The 16,502-nt window shown below is 40.6% G+C and overlaps 1 protein-coding gene across 5 annotated transcripts in view; it reads left to right on the top strand.

The window, feature by feature from the left end:
• Nucleotides 1-809: 809 nt before the first annotated feature.
• The window catches only part of TSHZ2 (teashirt zinc finger homeobox 2), a 231,752-nt gene continuing 216,059 nt past the window's right edge, over nt 810-16,502 (top strand). For 3 of the 5 annotated variants that reach the window (XM_063349968.1, XM_063349967.1, XM_063349966.1), the window contains exon 1: nt 810-972. In XM_063349968.1, coding sequence (XP_063206038.1) covers nt 933-972 — 40 coding nt within the window. In that variant the 5' untranslated portion in view covers nt 810-932. The remainder of the gene's footprint in view (nt 973-16,502) is intronic. The other 2 variants (XR_010073041.1, XM_063349964.1) reach the window with 1 other exon arrangement.

Raw genomic sequence — 16,502 nt, 5'->3', positions numbered from 1 at the left:
GGTGGTCCCGCATAGGAGGAGGTTGGTCCCGCGAAGGGGGGGGGGTGGTCCCGCGTGGGGGGGTGGCCCCGCGTGGGGGGTGGTGGTCTCGCGTGGGGTCGGGGCGGGTGGCGGCGCGCCCTGTCCCTTTAATAACCCGCTCCGCCGCCCGTCTGCGCGGAGTAAATCTCGTCCTGTCATCGGGTGGCGGAGGAGGAGTTTGTTAATGTTCAGTTTGCTCAGTGGATCGATGTTTGCTGGCATCGCCTCGCCCTGCCTGTGTGTGTGCGCGTGTGTGTGCGCGTGTGTGTGTCTGTGCGAGTGTGTGTGTGTGCGTGTGTGTGTGTGTGTGTGTGTGTGCGCGAATACCAGATTTCCTTCCATCCCCAGCCTCCCTGTCCTCTCCCATATCACTCACTGCCTGGCATCTGACAGCACGGAACCTGCAGCGCTCCGCGCACACACACACACACACACACACCCGGGCACCGCTCCGCCATACAGCTCTGCGAGGAGGAGGAGGAGAGGAGAGGAGAGGGAGGAAGCAGCCAGCCCCACAGTCTTTCCAGAGCTGCCTTTTTTAATATATACATATCTATTTTGTTATTTATTTATTACCGTTCTCTGGCACTGTGGGCGCCTTTCATTTGCTCCTGAGCTTGGATGTTTGAATCAAAGCAAAGCAAGTGTTGCAACAGTTAAAAAAAAAAAAAGAAAAAAAGCCAACCAAAAAAAAAAAAAAGAGAGAGAGAGAAAGAAAGAAACCTAGATCTCTAAAATAAAATAAAAACCAAACAGGTTCCTATCAGTGAAGTGGAAAGGAGGGGGGCAGGGGCGGCTTGAGGGGGGTGTTGGGGAAAGCAGCTGAGAGGCAGAGGCAGAGAAACACGACTCAGGAGCGTCTCAGGGCTCTCGGATCTGGGGACAGAAGTGAGATTGGAGAAAGTAGAGCGATGCCAAGGAGGAAACAGCAAGCACCCAAACGGGCTGCAGGTAAGGAGAAGCCATCCACTTACACAGCCTCTGTCTCTCCACTCCTTCCGATCCTACCCCCCATCTTTATTATTATTTAGGGTCACCCTTGCTTTTCCGGGCTGGATCTTTATTTATTTATCCCCCCCCTCCCCCTCCCTTTCCCTCCGCAACTCTATGGAGCCAGTTTCATTCCTTATTGCCAAGATCCCTACTCTGACATGGGCTGTCCCCTTCCACCCTCCCGCCGCTCCCACCGCGCTCGGTCCCCGCCGGCTCCTGCTCCGCGCTCCCATCCCGCCCTGCCGAAACTTTTCCCCCCAACTTTCTTCCACTCGGCTCCCCTTCTCCCCCGGCCCCTCTCCCTCACCGAACCGAAAGCAGCCTCCCATTTGCTTCCCGCTTTAGTCTTTTTTTTTTTTTTTTTTTCTCCCCCCTTTCTGACCCCCCTCCCCCCCCCGGTGGTTTTTTGTTTTTAAACCGTGTGTTTCGCGAAGTGGGTCGGCGTGTTTCATCTTTAATTTCGCCGTGTTTCTGGTGGCAATGCTGGCCGGGTGTGTGTGTGTGTGTGTGTGTGCGCGTTGTGTACGCCTGAAATAGTACAGGGACTGTCTCTGCTGATGAACCCGGTGGGGAAGTTCAGCCTTTGATCATCAGTGGTGAAAATTGCAACAGGAAATAAAATGAAACGTTCTGACTGTTAGAAGACAATCCACATTTTCAAATCAAATCCTTCTTTTGTTTTGTAGCCGAGTTTGTATATTTGCACATGCCAAGTGGTTTTGCAATTTATTAATTTTTTTTTTAAAGAAGAAAATAGTTTGCAACTTTGGAAATGTTTTGTTTTGTCGTTTGTAGGGTGTTCTTTTTCTTTTGGGGGCCAAGAAAAAGAAACAGATGAGTGGGCCTGTATAGTAAATCTTTTCAAAGAGTTTTCTTTCAGGCTGCTTAATTGCTTTTTATTTTTTTTTAATAGTGTGGTGGGGTTTTGTTTCTGGGAAGCGCAATATGGAAGTTCATTTTTCTTCTGCCAGACCCACCCACTGAAAAATCAGCTTTCCAGTTGATTGCCAGCTTTGATTTGACATTTGATTGATCACCTGTCATCTTGCTGCCTTTGATCTATTCATTCTTGATATATATCAATAAATCACTCACCATGGTAACCCAAGTGCCAATGACGTAAGGCTTGCCCTCTAGATTCTCTTAGCCAGACATGCACAATTATTATCTTGTTTGGCTTTTAATGTAGGCGGGTTTTTTCCCTTCTTTTCTTTCTTTGTGTCCTTCATGAGAATAGCTCTCTAAAGAAAACTAATATTTTTTGGTTTTAGTCTAAAAATGGTGCACTAATTTTTCCTCCCCCCTTCTGAATATTTTCTAGGTGTAGCATATTATCTGTGGGACAGATATGTATGGGCAAGTTTATGGGGCATACTTGAATAAACTTTGAAAAGTAGTGCTTGTGATTCATTCAAAGGCAAATGCTGTTTCAGAGAAACTGGGACATGCATAACTTTTATAAACTCACATATTTTGCCGTATTCGCATAGGTGTAGGACAATGGTATGCAGGCAGAGTCTTTTGGGATGTGACCAACGACTGTACCTATCTATGCAGGTTGCTGGTATGATTCCTGGCAAGCAAAGATCCCCTTTAACCATAAATAATAGTTAAGCTAGAAAAGCATGTATATATGTATTTGGAAGAACTCTCTGATGCGTTGCTATTATTGTTTTATTCACAAAGAGGTTATATCTGAATAAGACGTTAACGTTTTCAACTTGCAGGATAAATAGCTATTTTTTCAGGGATGCTGATCATCACGGTGACAGTGCTAGAATTGCTCCTTTTTTCTCTCTGTCAGGACTTCATTTTGTTTTGTTTTCAAAGTAGAATTTTCACTTGGAATGCGTGTAGTATCTTTTTGTAGAAGGGACACCCTGTTCTTTTTTAGAAACACAGGCTACAGAGTAAGTAAATTTCGCGAGCAAAGCCCATGCTGTTGTTTCCCGGGATTTCCCTGCTGAGAATACAGTAAGATATGTTTTTATCCAGAACGCTACAGTATTTTTGAGATTCTTAATGATGAGGGAGTAATTTGAATGGCCACAATTACATCTCTCCTTCCTTATTCTCATTATAAAATGTGCATTGCTCTTCAGTGGTGCGTTTCTTTGATTATATTTGTCCTCAGATCAATGTTATTTCAGGTGAGCAAAATACTGCAAATGCAGTCCAGTTTCCTCCGGCATAACTGATTTGAAGTAGGTTTATACATTTGCAATAGTTCTCCTGCTTTGAAGTTGTATTTGTGTGTTTGTGGGGGGTACGGGGGGTTTCAAAGAGCAGACGTGCCTGTTGTATATAGTTCTTAAAACTGACTTTCATTTTCAGGGGTAGTACTGAGGTTCTGTTTTGTATGGTGAAAAATACCTCAAAGTGACAGTAGACAGACTGCAATAAGAAATGAATCGCTCATCAAGGCTGATAGCAAAGCTCCTTATTCCTTTTATTTAAAGGAGTTTATACATTATATATTACTTAATTATAGCTTTTATTTATTTTTAGTTGTACAAGTTCAAAGGTATCAGTTGCACTGCATTTTGTCTTGATGGCAGCAGAGATATTGAAGAGAAGTTTGCAACTTTTAGCTTCTTTAGATAGTTCGCCTCCAAGAGAAAGAAAAATGATAAGCCTTATAATTCTGGACATGCCTGCTTTTGTCATTGCTTAAAATTAAATACTATGCACAACTGTAAATAATTACTACCATGCACTGACTTTGAAAGCAGGTTTCTAGTTTGATTAATGAATAATGTAAAGGTTAGAGAGAACCAGCGAGTGAATCAGAAGTGAAGTCCTACTGCTGGATTAAAATCTATCTAGAGAAATATACATGGGAATTTTGTCCTTTTCTATTATTAATTTTAAGCCTTGTATGCCTAAGAAATATATTACAGACCATTGTAATGAAACAAGGTAGTGTAATTGGATAAATGGGGCAATATTTATGTTTGATGATGGGGATTTTTGATCTCAAATTGCACTTTTAAAGACACTTTATTTGTCATCAACATCGAAACTATGTCAAATGCATTTTGATCTTTCCAGGGCCGAATCTTTTCTGAATTGTCATTCCTTTTTGAGGTCGTCATTTTCATTTTGATAATTCTTGAAGCAGATATAGTTACAGCTCTTTCTATCAGTGCCTCCTTTAGTATCATACTGGTGTTTACAATAAACGGTCCATTTGTGTTGTAGCTTTCACCCAAATGAATCACAAAGGGCTTTACAAACTGTGGGCCTAATCCTTCTTTTGCTCAGGTGCAAATCAAAAATAGCTTTCCTAGCAGCATCAATGCAGTGGCAATGAGCCCTGTCTGCTCCTGCGAGTAAGAAGAGGCTCAGGCCCAGAAAGTACTTCATCCTTCAATGAAACGCAGCCACCTCTGGGGTAGAAGTCTTGTAACGATTCCATAACAAATGGTAATACATTAACAGAAGGGTGGAAAAAGGGTGGGAGCAAAGCAGAATTGCTATTCAGATTTTATTCCTAGGGGTATGAAATAGCTTTCAAACACAATTTCACTGGATTAAACTCTCCTTTCCCCTGCAGCTTGTTTAAATGTGCATATTTTATTTTGTGATCATGAATTGCTAGTTTGCTTTTTTAAAGCCTGCAAAGAGGAATCTGGACTTAACGCCTTTTCCGGCTGCAATTTTGTATTTCTTCTTTTCTTTCTCTCTCAGCTCCAATAGGCTGTGTAAGAACCAAAGCTCTGGAAAAGTACAGCAGAAACAGATATCAGTCGTATTTATTTTGTTTATTGGAGCTGTAGAATAACACCGTTTGGGTTTTGGAAGAGTCCTCATAGAGCAGCAAACAGCAGACGATAAGCAGTCAGGACTTTAAAGCTGCAGTTTGCACCTTAGTAGTAAAAGGTTATTTAAAACAGAAACATATTTGGAAAGCGAAATTCTGCTTCTGCAGAGAGCAGAGTAAATAACCAGCTAGGTCCGATATGTATATTGCTGTGATGAAAGGAAGCGATATATACATGTATTAATAACCAAGAGCGTTGTGGCTTTTCGAGTATTATTTGTATCCTTTATTACAGGGGCAATAGAAGCAGGTTCCAAGCAAGCTGTACTGAATGAAACTGTAGAAATGGCAGCACTGCTTTGTTTAAACATCCTCCAGAAAAGCAAGTGCACTTCAAAACCACCTAAATAGCTCATGCCTCAGAACATTTCAGTTACTGTGCACATCGCGATGCTGACAGATGACAAAAAAGCCAAGGTGTTCACAAACAAGAGGAGCCTTTAAATCCTGGTTAATGAAATATATTCCAAAATAGGTACTTTTGCAACTAAAGAGGCACCAAAATTAGTCGCCATCTGCATTAAATTCTGGAATCGGCTACTAAGCCCGAAGCTGCTATGTAATGTTTTCCCATGTCAAAACTCAGGCTGGAACGGGACAATTTGAAATCACGTTTGGTTTAGTTACTGTTCCCTTATTTCAATTTTACTCTCACATATCAAAGCACAGTATATTATCACTACATAAAGAGTGGGACTCACCAAGAGTTCAGCCCCTGTGACTGTGATATAAAAGATGTTTCCCTCAGTAAATGACACAATTTTATAGCACTTTTAAAAACATGTTCATTGTCAGAAATTCTTTTGCATAAATGCTCTCCCTTTTCTGTGCTCTCCCATCAAAAAGGCCATTTTCTTCAAAACGGCAGGATTTGGGTATCTTCCCCCAGCACTTTCTCCTCCTGATTTTTGCTCTCATTAGTAGCACCCACCTCAAGTAACTGTTTCCCCTAGAAGAGGTCCCTGGAGTTCCTCCGTAGCACAGGGCCAGGGTGAGCCTTTCTCCCGTCATTTTGCTTCCCATCCCGATGAGGACATCACTCCCAGAGAGCAACTCCAGACTCGCGGAAAAAAAAAAAAGCTGTCAGTTGCTGTGGCTGCAATTCCCAACTTAGCAGCAGCAGAGGGAATGGAACTGTACTCTATCAATTACAGTTGGAACCAGAGGCTAAACACTTATTGTGTTAAGCTATTGTGCAGATCTTAAGAGCTCAAATGTAAAAAAAATATCATGTCAGCTAGTGGAGGGGAGAGTAAGGCCTGGTTCTTCTACTGGATGACGTATTATTAGCAAATGCAAAGGAAAATGATTCAAATTCTATTTAATGCCTCTCGGGTTGCGACATGTGTGTACCATATTATGCCTTAAAAAGGGGGGATCCTACTGACTTTGCTGCTAAAATAAGCCTTTGTTTTTCCCTCCTCTCTGCAAAATGAAAATATTTGTGAAGTTTTACCTCTAAAGCGTGCTCATGCGAGCGGAGAGACATTTTCATCTGTCCCTGAATCTGATACAGGAGTCAATTGGAAACACATTACACTCTCAGCTGAAGTCTTACATTTCATTCATGCAAGAGCAGTGATTTTTCATTACCTATTTAATTACAATAATTTACATGAGAGTGGGTCCAGTTCTGCAGCTCTTACTCAGCACTTTGCTTCAATGGGTAACTGGCCTGTGTAAAGACTGTCTAAAAACTGGGCTGTTTAGCTACAAAATTAAATATATATGCTGCTTTAGAAATGCTTTGCTTCTGAAGAGGGACCAGATTCTACCATTAAGCTTTAAATCCAGGGAGAGTTCTGCTTGTAACTAGTGTTACTAATGGTTGCATGCTATTCTTTTCTAAAGTCTGTATGACTGAGATATTTTGCTTGCTCGGCTAACTTCACTTCTCAAACACGTTTCCATTCTCTGTGTTAATTATCAAGCACTGTTTCTTGATACCGGTAGATGATATGATCTTTTAAAGAATCCTTTCTTAACGTGCAGTGTTAACGTTGTGCACACGAGCAGCAGCTCTCAAGTAAATGCATGAAGACGTTTTTGCAAATCGGAAGCCTAAAAGTTCTGTGTAGTTTTAGGGACTAAAATCAGTTCTTTCTCATTAAGGTGACCTCTCTCTTGAGGCTGTTGGATCTTGGCACTGAGTCATTTTTCCCATGTTATAATAAGGGCTTCTGCAACTCAGAAATACCTTGACAGCGAAAGGTGTATTTTTTAAGGTTTCAAGGAGAAACGCATCATAGAAGTACACTGTTTCCCATCAGATTTATGCATCCCGCTTTAACTGTTGCTGGCTTTTCATCCGTTACCTTGTGAGGCTTTTCAGGCAAAAAGAAGTGGAAAAACTGGTCTTATGATCTAAGTGCTGCATTAAGTGTTTCATTTAGAAAAATGAAGAGAATCTTTGTTTCCCGAAAAGAAATGTTTTCCCCCTTCGCCTTAGGAAAAAGAAAGTCACAACAATAGCTTCAAAATGACAAGATTAGATTGTGAAAAATACATAGTTTATATCATGCAGCACCCAATGGTCCCAATTATTGGTAAAATTCCACAGTTAAATAGAACAAACAGTCCTAAGTGTATTGGAAATAGATCCTTTTCAGGTAGTATGCAGACATACATACCTGCAAAAGGGAGAGACAAGCGCCTGCCTGGGAGAGAGGTGCACCGTTCTTATTGATGCAAGCTGGAAGGCTCAGTTGTTTAGAGCAGTTTTTGATTATTCCACCAATATTTGCCCGAATGTTAAAATTCCTGTGCTGTTAGAAGTTGTGTCCACTGAAAGTCCTTTGTTAGTGTTTATTTTTTTAAACCCCCAGCGCCTGGAGTGTGGGGATTATGAAAGTGCCCAATACGCATTTTAAAAGCAAAATTTATTTTAAACTCCTTGCTATGGAGAGCTAAGGAACTTGAAAACATGCAGCCTAAAAGTTCTTATCCCAGAAGAAAAATGCCATGATTCTCAAAGTCTCTGTTTTTAATATCTCATAATTTTCAGCTATTCTCATGATTTTTGAGGGTATGCTTAAAGATTTTTGAATAAGCAAGTTTGGCAATATTTATTTTGACTTATTCTGATGATGAACTGGTACATGTATCTGCGTATATAATTATATGTGTACACACACACAATACCAGTAAACAAAATACATAACATAATGATGGAGTGGAGTTACTTGAACAGTAGCTCTGAATTTGTATTGCTATAAACAAAGCAGTTTTGAGAGATCAGACCATACTTGAGGAGTGGCTTTCAAGTGAAGTTTTGTGGAGATTGTTTTTAGTGGCAATTAAATCTAGAAAGTTAATAGCCAGTAACTGTTCTTTAAAGTCTAAACACTTGCGAGACCTACGAGGAATGCACAGCCTGCCTTTTTTCAGATATAATCAGTCTCAACTTTATTGAAAAAAAAAAATTTACAACTAGCAACATTAATGCTGTATTTTTATTGTATTAATGCAAATGAGATGCTGACTTCTTTCTTTCATCTCCATGGCTCGTATCTATTATAGCTGTATCTTATTGCTTTCTGTGTCTTTTCTCTCTGTGTTCTGTAAACTGCTATCGTCTAATGATACTGAGGCTCATTAAAGTTACTCACGATGCTAGAGAGACTATGGGAAGCATCCTTAGCTCTAGATGGCTATAGAAAAGCAAAACTACTGAGTATATGGGGAAAAGCAATCCAGATCAACACTTTCAATCCCATTTTGAGAAACTCTTAAACTTGCTAGGTCAAACAGGAAGAAAAAGCTTGCAGGAAGGACTGTGTACTGGAAAGAACAGGTCATTTTTAATGCATATCCCTACCTGGCAAAGAAGAAAAGCAGTAAAGTTTTAAGGAGATTTCTGTCTCTTCCTGCATCTCTCTCAAAAGACTCATTTAACTGAAAAGCCTGTTGTGCTTGTTTTTATGCATGTAAAAGAGAAAAGGGGCAATTTTGCACAAGGCCTAATATTCCAGCACAATATAATCGGAACTCTTTCTGGTTGCTTTTTAAGTCTCTCTGTTCATATAAAATTAAGACCCACTTATCTTAAATTGTAGTAAATCTCATTCAATATTGCTTTCATAACTTAAAAAATGCTGTTAAATATTCCCAAAGCAACTTTGCTGAAGTGATATTTGGTCTGTTTATGTGGAATCAGTGCAGAATTTCTATTGAAAAAGGAGCAGCACACAGTTCTTGTTCTTAATGAAAATAATTAAATTCTCTGCAATACCTTAATAGCAAAGATATATTCTACTGAACCTCTGCTTAGAGGAGATTGGAATGAAAATCTGCACATTGGTGTAGTTTGGTATGTGCAGACAATAAGCCTATTTCTATCACTCACCCTCCACTTGGACAGAAGTTGTGCTTTTTTGCTAGAAAGATTTTACTCAGAATTTTCCATATATAAATAATTTTATGTGAATTACTCTGGGAATCACCACCATAATTCATAAGGCCTGTAATTTTCTTTGTATCTATGGGAAGAACTCATTTACTTCCCACAGTGTGAGTGGACTTCATAGGAAAGAGCTGGATCTTTTAATGATGTACAGTTTTGTATCAAAGAAACATAACCTTATGCTAGCTGGTATAATGGTCTACCAAAATTAATATTTTTTTTTTTTTGCTTTTCAGCCATGTCATAACATTTATAAGCCCAGTAGAAGTAGCATTAAATTAATATGTGAAAGGAGAAAGAAGCTAAGTAGTTATATTGATCATCTGTAGCATTAAATGCTGAAAAAATTAAAAGCTTTCTAGTGCTTTTGATTAGCTGTGTGGTTCCTGCTCATATATGTGCGCTTTGTTAGGAAGTGGAGTAATATTTCTTCACACTTAGCACCTTACTTCCAAGGATTTCCTACTAATGCTATACTACTCAGAATAAACCCAGTGAAGTAGAATATTTTTTCCCCCTCTTATAGAAATGCAAATTGAAGCCAGGAGGTATTAGAAGATGATTTGCTCAAGTTCAAACAGCATTTGCTCCTAATTCCCTGCTCTAGGTACTAGATCACATTGCTATCTTCAGTGAATTTCCAGGAGAGAAAGCTGGTCTAGAGGCTCAAGGCATCCCCATGCCTGCTGCTGGGGTGGGAAGAGGGAGCAGCCCAGCTGGGCCACCGGGGAATTGGCCGTGGAGGGCAGCTGGAAAGGTAGTTTCGTCCCTTCTGTGCAACTCCCCACGGTGGAGGAGGCAACACTTATGTCCAGGAGCTCCCAAAAATGGGAGGACTCACAGTCAAAGAAAGCAGAGCTCTCTTAAATCTGTTAACAAGCCAAGGGAGCTTTACTAGGCAACAGTTTTAAGCAGAATAATTTAAGTTCTTTAATTTTCCTAAATTATCCTCCTATGTGTGTTTGGTCAGTGATAACTTTCAGGACTGGAGAATTTGGTTACGGTTACATTTCCCTCCATATACTGTTCTACATTTCTTTGTCAGACCTGGGATCTAGGTTTGTATTTCTGACAGAATACAATGCATTGCCCTGAGAAGTATCAAAAACCTGGTTTAGTTGTAACTAAACAGGACATACACGTTTTCCTGCACCCAGACTGCCAGAGATGGTTGGAAATCTCTGGTAATAAAGTTTGAGGCTCTGATTTTTGTAAGTCAGACAGCTTCTAATATTAAGAGACTAAATCCTTACATGGACATCTAAAGAGAGACCTGAATTTTCAAAAGCTTTTAGCACCAAGCAGTTCCCATGGACCTTCCTCAGAGTTCCCTCTCTGGTGTAAACAGGAATTGTTAAGCCTCGTTCAAGGGCGGCGTTGTTTTTCTAAAGTGGAGATGTATGTATTGCCTATAGAAGAAATATGATGCAAGTAATAGCCTATGGATTCATTAAGGATTGTTTATGTTTATTTTCACACCATATTACCTTTCAGGAATGGTCGTTTCAGCCATTACATTGACAGGAACTCAGAATAAATCTTAGGTAATATAGGGCTAATCTGCCATACCTGGGAGACCACCTGCTACCCTCTCGAACAGAGGCCAGATCGTTCGGTGCCGAATCACCAGGTAGGGCTTTCTTCTCTGGAGCTGGGGACTTGGGAAGCTCTCCCATGACTCCTTTTCATGTGGAAATTAATGCTTGCCTCTATTTCTGAATAGTAGGTTATTAGAGTTCGTATGCAAATTCCCAGGATGGGAATTTGTCTCTCTTTGATAATTGATATAATAATATATATTTTTAGTGGTCCAAAGTCCTTGAGCTTGAGCCTTGTATATGTAATTTATGTTTATTTCTTACTGTTATTAACTGTAATTGAGTTGTTGGCGCCTTTCATTGCCTTAGATTGAAGGGAGTGTCTCTATCCCATTGCCCCTCCATAAACAATGCCCTTTTAGGGTTCCATATCCTGTATCCTTGCCCAGACATTTCCTAGCCTGTCAAATACTGTCATTTTATTCCTTACAGATCATTCACAGTATGTCTCCTGTTGCACACACAAATAAGGAACAAATGCAATCAGGATGCATCATCGTTTAGCATAACAAATAAAAGCCGATCTGTGCAGATTTCCCTTAAAGCGTCTCTTAATACGTATTGTCAAAATGTCTGAAGATGTCTTTTACTCATAAGCGTTTCATTATTTGTGACAATTAAACTAATATTCAGAGCAGGGAAAAAATGAGGGTATTAAATATTTTCTCTTGTCAAATGCTAACAAAACGTCACCCAACATAGCAAACTCTTTAAATTTTGTATTTCAAACATACCTAAAAACTGAAAAAGCACTTGAACAAAATTATGGGGCCCCATTTCCCAACCATGGATTTTGTATTGAATTTGAGGAAATTGTATTTTTAAAACTAGACCAAAATTTAAGGGCACATCATTAAAGCTTTTATCAGTAATGAGCAGCTGAATAAGCTGAATACTTGATGATTAAAAAGGAATTTCTATCAGTTTTTAAGTTTGTGCTGAAATTTATGGTGAAGGGACTGAGTCAGGGACTCAGACCTGGGTTTTGTAGCCTCAGATGGTTATTGTGTTACTTATGTTTGAGAAAAAGCAGCTCAAATAACACAGAGCAAGTCCTCAACCTTTCCTATGTTCAGAATTACAGATTTATTTTGTTTGGTTTTTTTCTGATGATCCCTTTAGCCAGATGGATCGTTTGAACTGGAGAGGCAACATGCTGTGGATGGGGCAGAACAAGTAGCCAACATTGATGCCCAGGGCTCAGCACCTTCACCTGCCTGGCAGCCCTTTAATGTGGTAAAAGTTCAGCTATGTGATAATGAAAAGGGGGGAAAAAATGCAGGGAAGATCTTGAAAAAAGCAGAAAACCAGTGGAGGCCTTGAGAGCAGTCTTGTATGGATCCTGGAGCACTGCATAGCCCTGGGCACGGCAACAATAATATCTATATTATGGGTGCAACCGTTCCTATAGTCCAGATTGTTTGGTATTTTCTGTTGAGAAGTTTGATTTCTATTGGTTCTAATGTTTCCAGTTCTGAGCTGCTCAGAGCAACAATTTCCATTATCAAAATCTGTGTTTCCTTTCCTAAAATGTTCTTCCTGTAATTTAGGGTAGGATGTTATTTGGCAAAAATTTAAAAGACATACATCAGGGTTTATTTCAAAGCTGTGGGACCAGTGTGCTTTCTGGCAGTGACGTGAATGTTTTTCAGAGATATCTTCTGCTTTCCCTGAGAAAATCCACCCAAATTTGTCTGACTTACAAAGTCTAAAAGTTGCTGTTGCCAAAGAATTTTTAGAAGGTGACACAGCATTCTCCAACGTGCCATCTCCACCACGCATGCTCTGTTCTCGGTTTCTCTTTTTCAATTACATTCCCTTAAAATATGTTTTAGCTGGGGATAAGTAGGCCAATAGTTTTCCCTGCTGCAGGGACAGTCATGGGTCTGAGCAGTCAAAGGAGGATGAGGAAATGGTCTGTATTTGTGTTTAGCTGGAGCCCGGGCCCCGAGGTAGAAAGCAGGGAAATTTAGGAAGCAGAACATAGACAAGCAGGGGTAAGGAGAGGAGCAGAGAGCATAAAATTATCAAATATCTGTAGAAAGCGTGGTAAAAATGTATACTTGACTCTATTGCCCGGTCAATAGAGAGCATGACATCCAGCGTTAGCTCTTGCAGTGAGCGCATCCAGCAGTTTCTGTCTAGATTAAGACCTGGGTGGAAGTAAGTATGGTTCCACATGTGTGGTTCCTAGCTTTCCTCAGCTTGCTTTTTCAAAAGCTTGGCTGGGCCCTGGCTTCATCACAGGCAGGGGATGGATGCGTGCAGGAAATTAATCTGCCTCAGCTGGGAAAAAAGGTACCATCTGTAGGGGTTTGTGGGGGGAGCGCAGAGCGAGAGGAGCCTCCAGCGTGCCGCTCCTGAGGTGGACGCTCGGCCCCAGGGGACCTTCTTCTGTGTGGAAAAAGTAGAAAAATTCACTTAAAATTTGCCAGTGTGGTGCCCCCCTGTCTGTTAAATGGCGGTGGCAACGTGCTGTCCCCAAGGCATTGCGCTGGTGATTCAGGAGTGGTGGCAAGGCCGGCGCGAAGCACCCTCGAAATGAGGGAAATCCTGATTCCCCTTTCAGGAGCCCGGAGGAGACGCGGGCAGCGAGGCTGGGGGCCGCACCTTTACTGGCGAGAATGTAACACATGTACTGAAGAGTTCAGGCTGCACACCGAGAGGTTGGTGGAAGCCATATAGAACGTATAAATAATAATATTTACAGGGCAGTCACGAGGTACGAGAGCGTGGAGCTGCGGGAGCTGCCTGGCCAGCAGGCCGGGGCGGCGCGGGGCCTGGGGGAGCAGGGTGCCGCAGGTAGGCCGGAACAAAGCGTGGAAATTACTGGCAGTTAAGTAACTGTTGTACAAAAGCAAGCAGCTCAGAGAAAATACAAAGAATAATGCCAGGAGTTTCAACCACAGATATCTGTTTAGATAAAAAGGGCCTGTTAGTCTGAGATCTCATGCCACAACATGCAAATTGCAAAGGGCTGATCCCTGTGTCGCTGTGTAACTGCCATTTACTTCAGCAGGCGCTGGGCCCTTGCGACTCTGACTTTGGTTTTACTTGGGGCAGGGGGTTTTATATATTTAATTTGCTGCCCTGTGGGAGATTTTTCACAGAAATCGAATCTTTCTATCTGGAAGTTGGTGACAAAACTTGGACCGGGATCAGCGAGAGCAGAGCAGGTTGCATTCCGGATATTGTGCAGTTTTGTGTCACCTCCAACATTTGTGGATTAAATAACTAAAATCCTGAGAGAGTTGATCTAGAAAACAGTCACCCTTGCATTGATCTTTTACTGTTTCTGTGAATTTATTAGAGATTTTAAAAACTTGTGATTTGAGTTAAACAGAGAGAAATCATTTGGAGAAATATTTGTGGGAGGACGGAGGGATGTTATGATGCCATCAACCTCTTGGTTTCCACTTTTATGGATTAGGGACATTTTACCTTAATCATTCCCAAACATCTCTGCTAAAATCCCTTCTTTCATTTTTTATCAAATCCCTTCTTTTGTTTTTTGTCACCTATGAGGTATAGCCAGGCAAGTTTTCTATTTGTGTGTGTGTTAGGGTAAAGTGCTGAAATTTGTTGTTAGAGCAAATATACGAACAGCCTCATTTTTATATTTGTCCTCTTTCCTTATGATTGTTTGAAAACATTTTGATTCAGTTAAAATGCACTATTTTCAATATATAAAGTATGTACAGGGGAACGAGGGCGTGATTATGAGTTTCTCCAAGGAAATAAGCATCTCTTAGCCATCATCCTACAACTGGGAAAGCTCTAATACATGACATCCATATAATTTAACCTAATAATTTTTTTTTACAGTGATGTAATGGAGAGAGTGACCTGGACTTTGTAAAAGTTCCCCTACTTACTACAGATTCCCAAGGGCAATGTAACATTCTAGACAGTGTTTTATATGCCCTGATTAAAATGTAACATATTTTTGCATTTCCTGTGCAGTGACCTGTTAGTACTCATAGACAGAACACTTAAAGAACAGTTACAAGGAGACATTTCCAAATGTGCCTAATATGCGCAAGTTTTTATAACATTCTTATTTCATTTGAAATTGCAGCTACAGCAGGAACCATTCAGACGGCGCATTGATTTAACTTTTTAATCCACTGTTTTGCTACGTCAAGTAAAATAAATGTTTGTTTTTAGCTCCTTTTTTTTGCATTGCTAAAACTCGTAACTACTTGCTTTAAGCTTGGGATTCTAAAGGGAGCTACATTATCTGAGATTTAAAGCTTGCTTTTTGTAGCTGCTTTCTCACAACTCCCCCAAGAAAAAAAAAATACAAAAGTACAACTTTAGCAAAAAGGGCTTTTATATCTCTATCAATTATAGAAACACCAGCTGCAGTAGATTACAAATGTGTTTGGCTGATTGTGATGTTGTGTGGGGAAAACTGTCACAAGGAGCTGGATTCTGTTCTCCCTGACACCACCGGGATGTCGCACAGCTCCCCGGGCTGCAGCCGACACTTCTGTCAAAGCTGGAGTGGGCAAGAGCAGGATCCGGTTCTGAGATTGCCAAAGTGCACATTGCCAAATCTAGCTCTGTACTTGTGCACACGTCCTGGTGTTAGGAAAAAATATGGAGCTGATGAACGTGAACACAAGTGCTAACCGTGTGTCATTGTGTATGCATGTGTTTTTCTGTGAGCTGAAGCGAAAGCCACACCAATACATCTGCAACCTGGACCAGAAACCTCTGGGGAGAATCACTCCAGTTATTGTTGTTCTTTATTTTTTATATCCCAGATATTTGTATAATTTTACTTTCTTGAAGAACAAAGTGGGGGGAAAAGTCACCACAGAACAAAAATTGTCTGATGAGCCCATAAAGGTAAAGTAGCTGGAAGTCATGAAGAAAAGAAATACGATATCAAGACAGCAACGCAAGATGGGCAATTTAGCTTTTTTGGTGGTGTTGAGCTCAGGACAAGTTAATGTATCAAAGTGCATGAGGGTCATATCACTCCACTAATTTCATGGGGTAAAAGGGTAGCAACGTAAGGGCTTTCAGTTGGTTGCATCTTGGTCACTGTTTTCATTTATCTTATTGTGCTTTGGGTCACTCTGGGAGGATGTGTTTGGGCCCTGGTTTATTTTAACAAAGAGAAACTGACATAGCAAAGTTCTGTGTATACTTTACAGCAAAAATGCGATTTTCTATTTTCATTTAATCCCAGGAATGTTGGCATTTTCCAGGCTGTCAAAAAAATGAGTGCACTGGAGGACAGTTAGATGTGTCTGTCTAGTTCATCTATCTAATCTACCTCATTTCTAATGTGCCCATCACCATGGTGTCTAGGCGGAAAGTATCTGCCCTGATTTTGCTTTTTGTCTTTATTGGCTGTGGTAACTTAATTGAGTCCTAAGAGCTTTCAGATTCATCTGCAAAAATAATAACAAAAACATTATCAGAATAATGATTCATTTTTGTACTCTTACTCAGAATTTCCCCTTTCTCTTCTGAGTGTATTTGTCTAGTTGATTATTGTTGCCTTATCTAGAAGAGGTTATATTTTAGAGGTGGTGTATTAAATTGGAGTTTTACCTGAATCAGCAGTGACTCAAAACTTCATTTGGCTTCTAAAGTGAATTCACTCATGTCCTTTAACTTCCTTCTGCTTTTCTCTGCAGAAGCTGACTTC

This window comes from Chroicocephalus ridibundus, chromosome 12 (genome assembly GCF_963924245.1).
Source record: "Chroicocephalus ridibundus chromosome 12, bChrRid1.1, whole genome shotgun sequence".
Lineage (NCBI taxonomy): Eukaryota > Metazoa > Chordata > Aves > Charadriiformes > Laridae > Chroicocephalus > Chroicocephalus ridibundus.
Note: the sequence above shows the minus strand (reverse complement) of the source record. Positions and strands in the feature narration are given on the sequence as shown.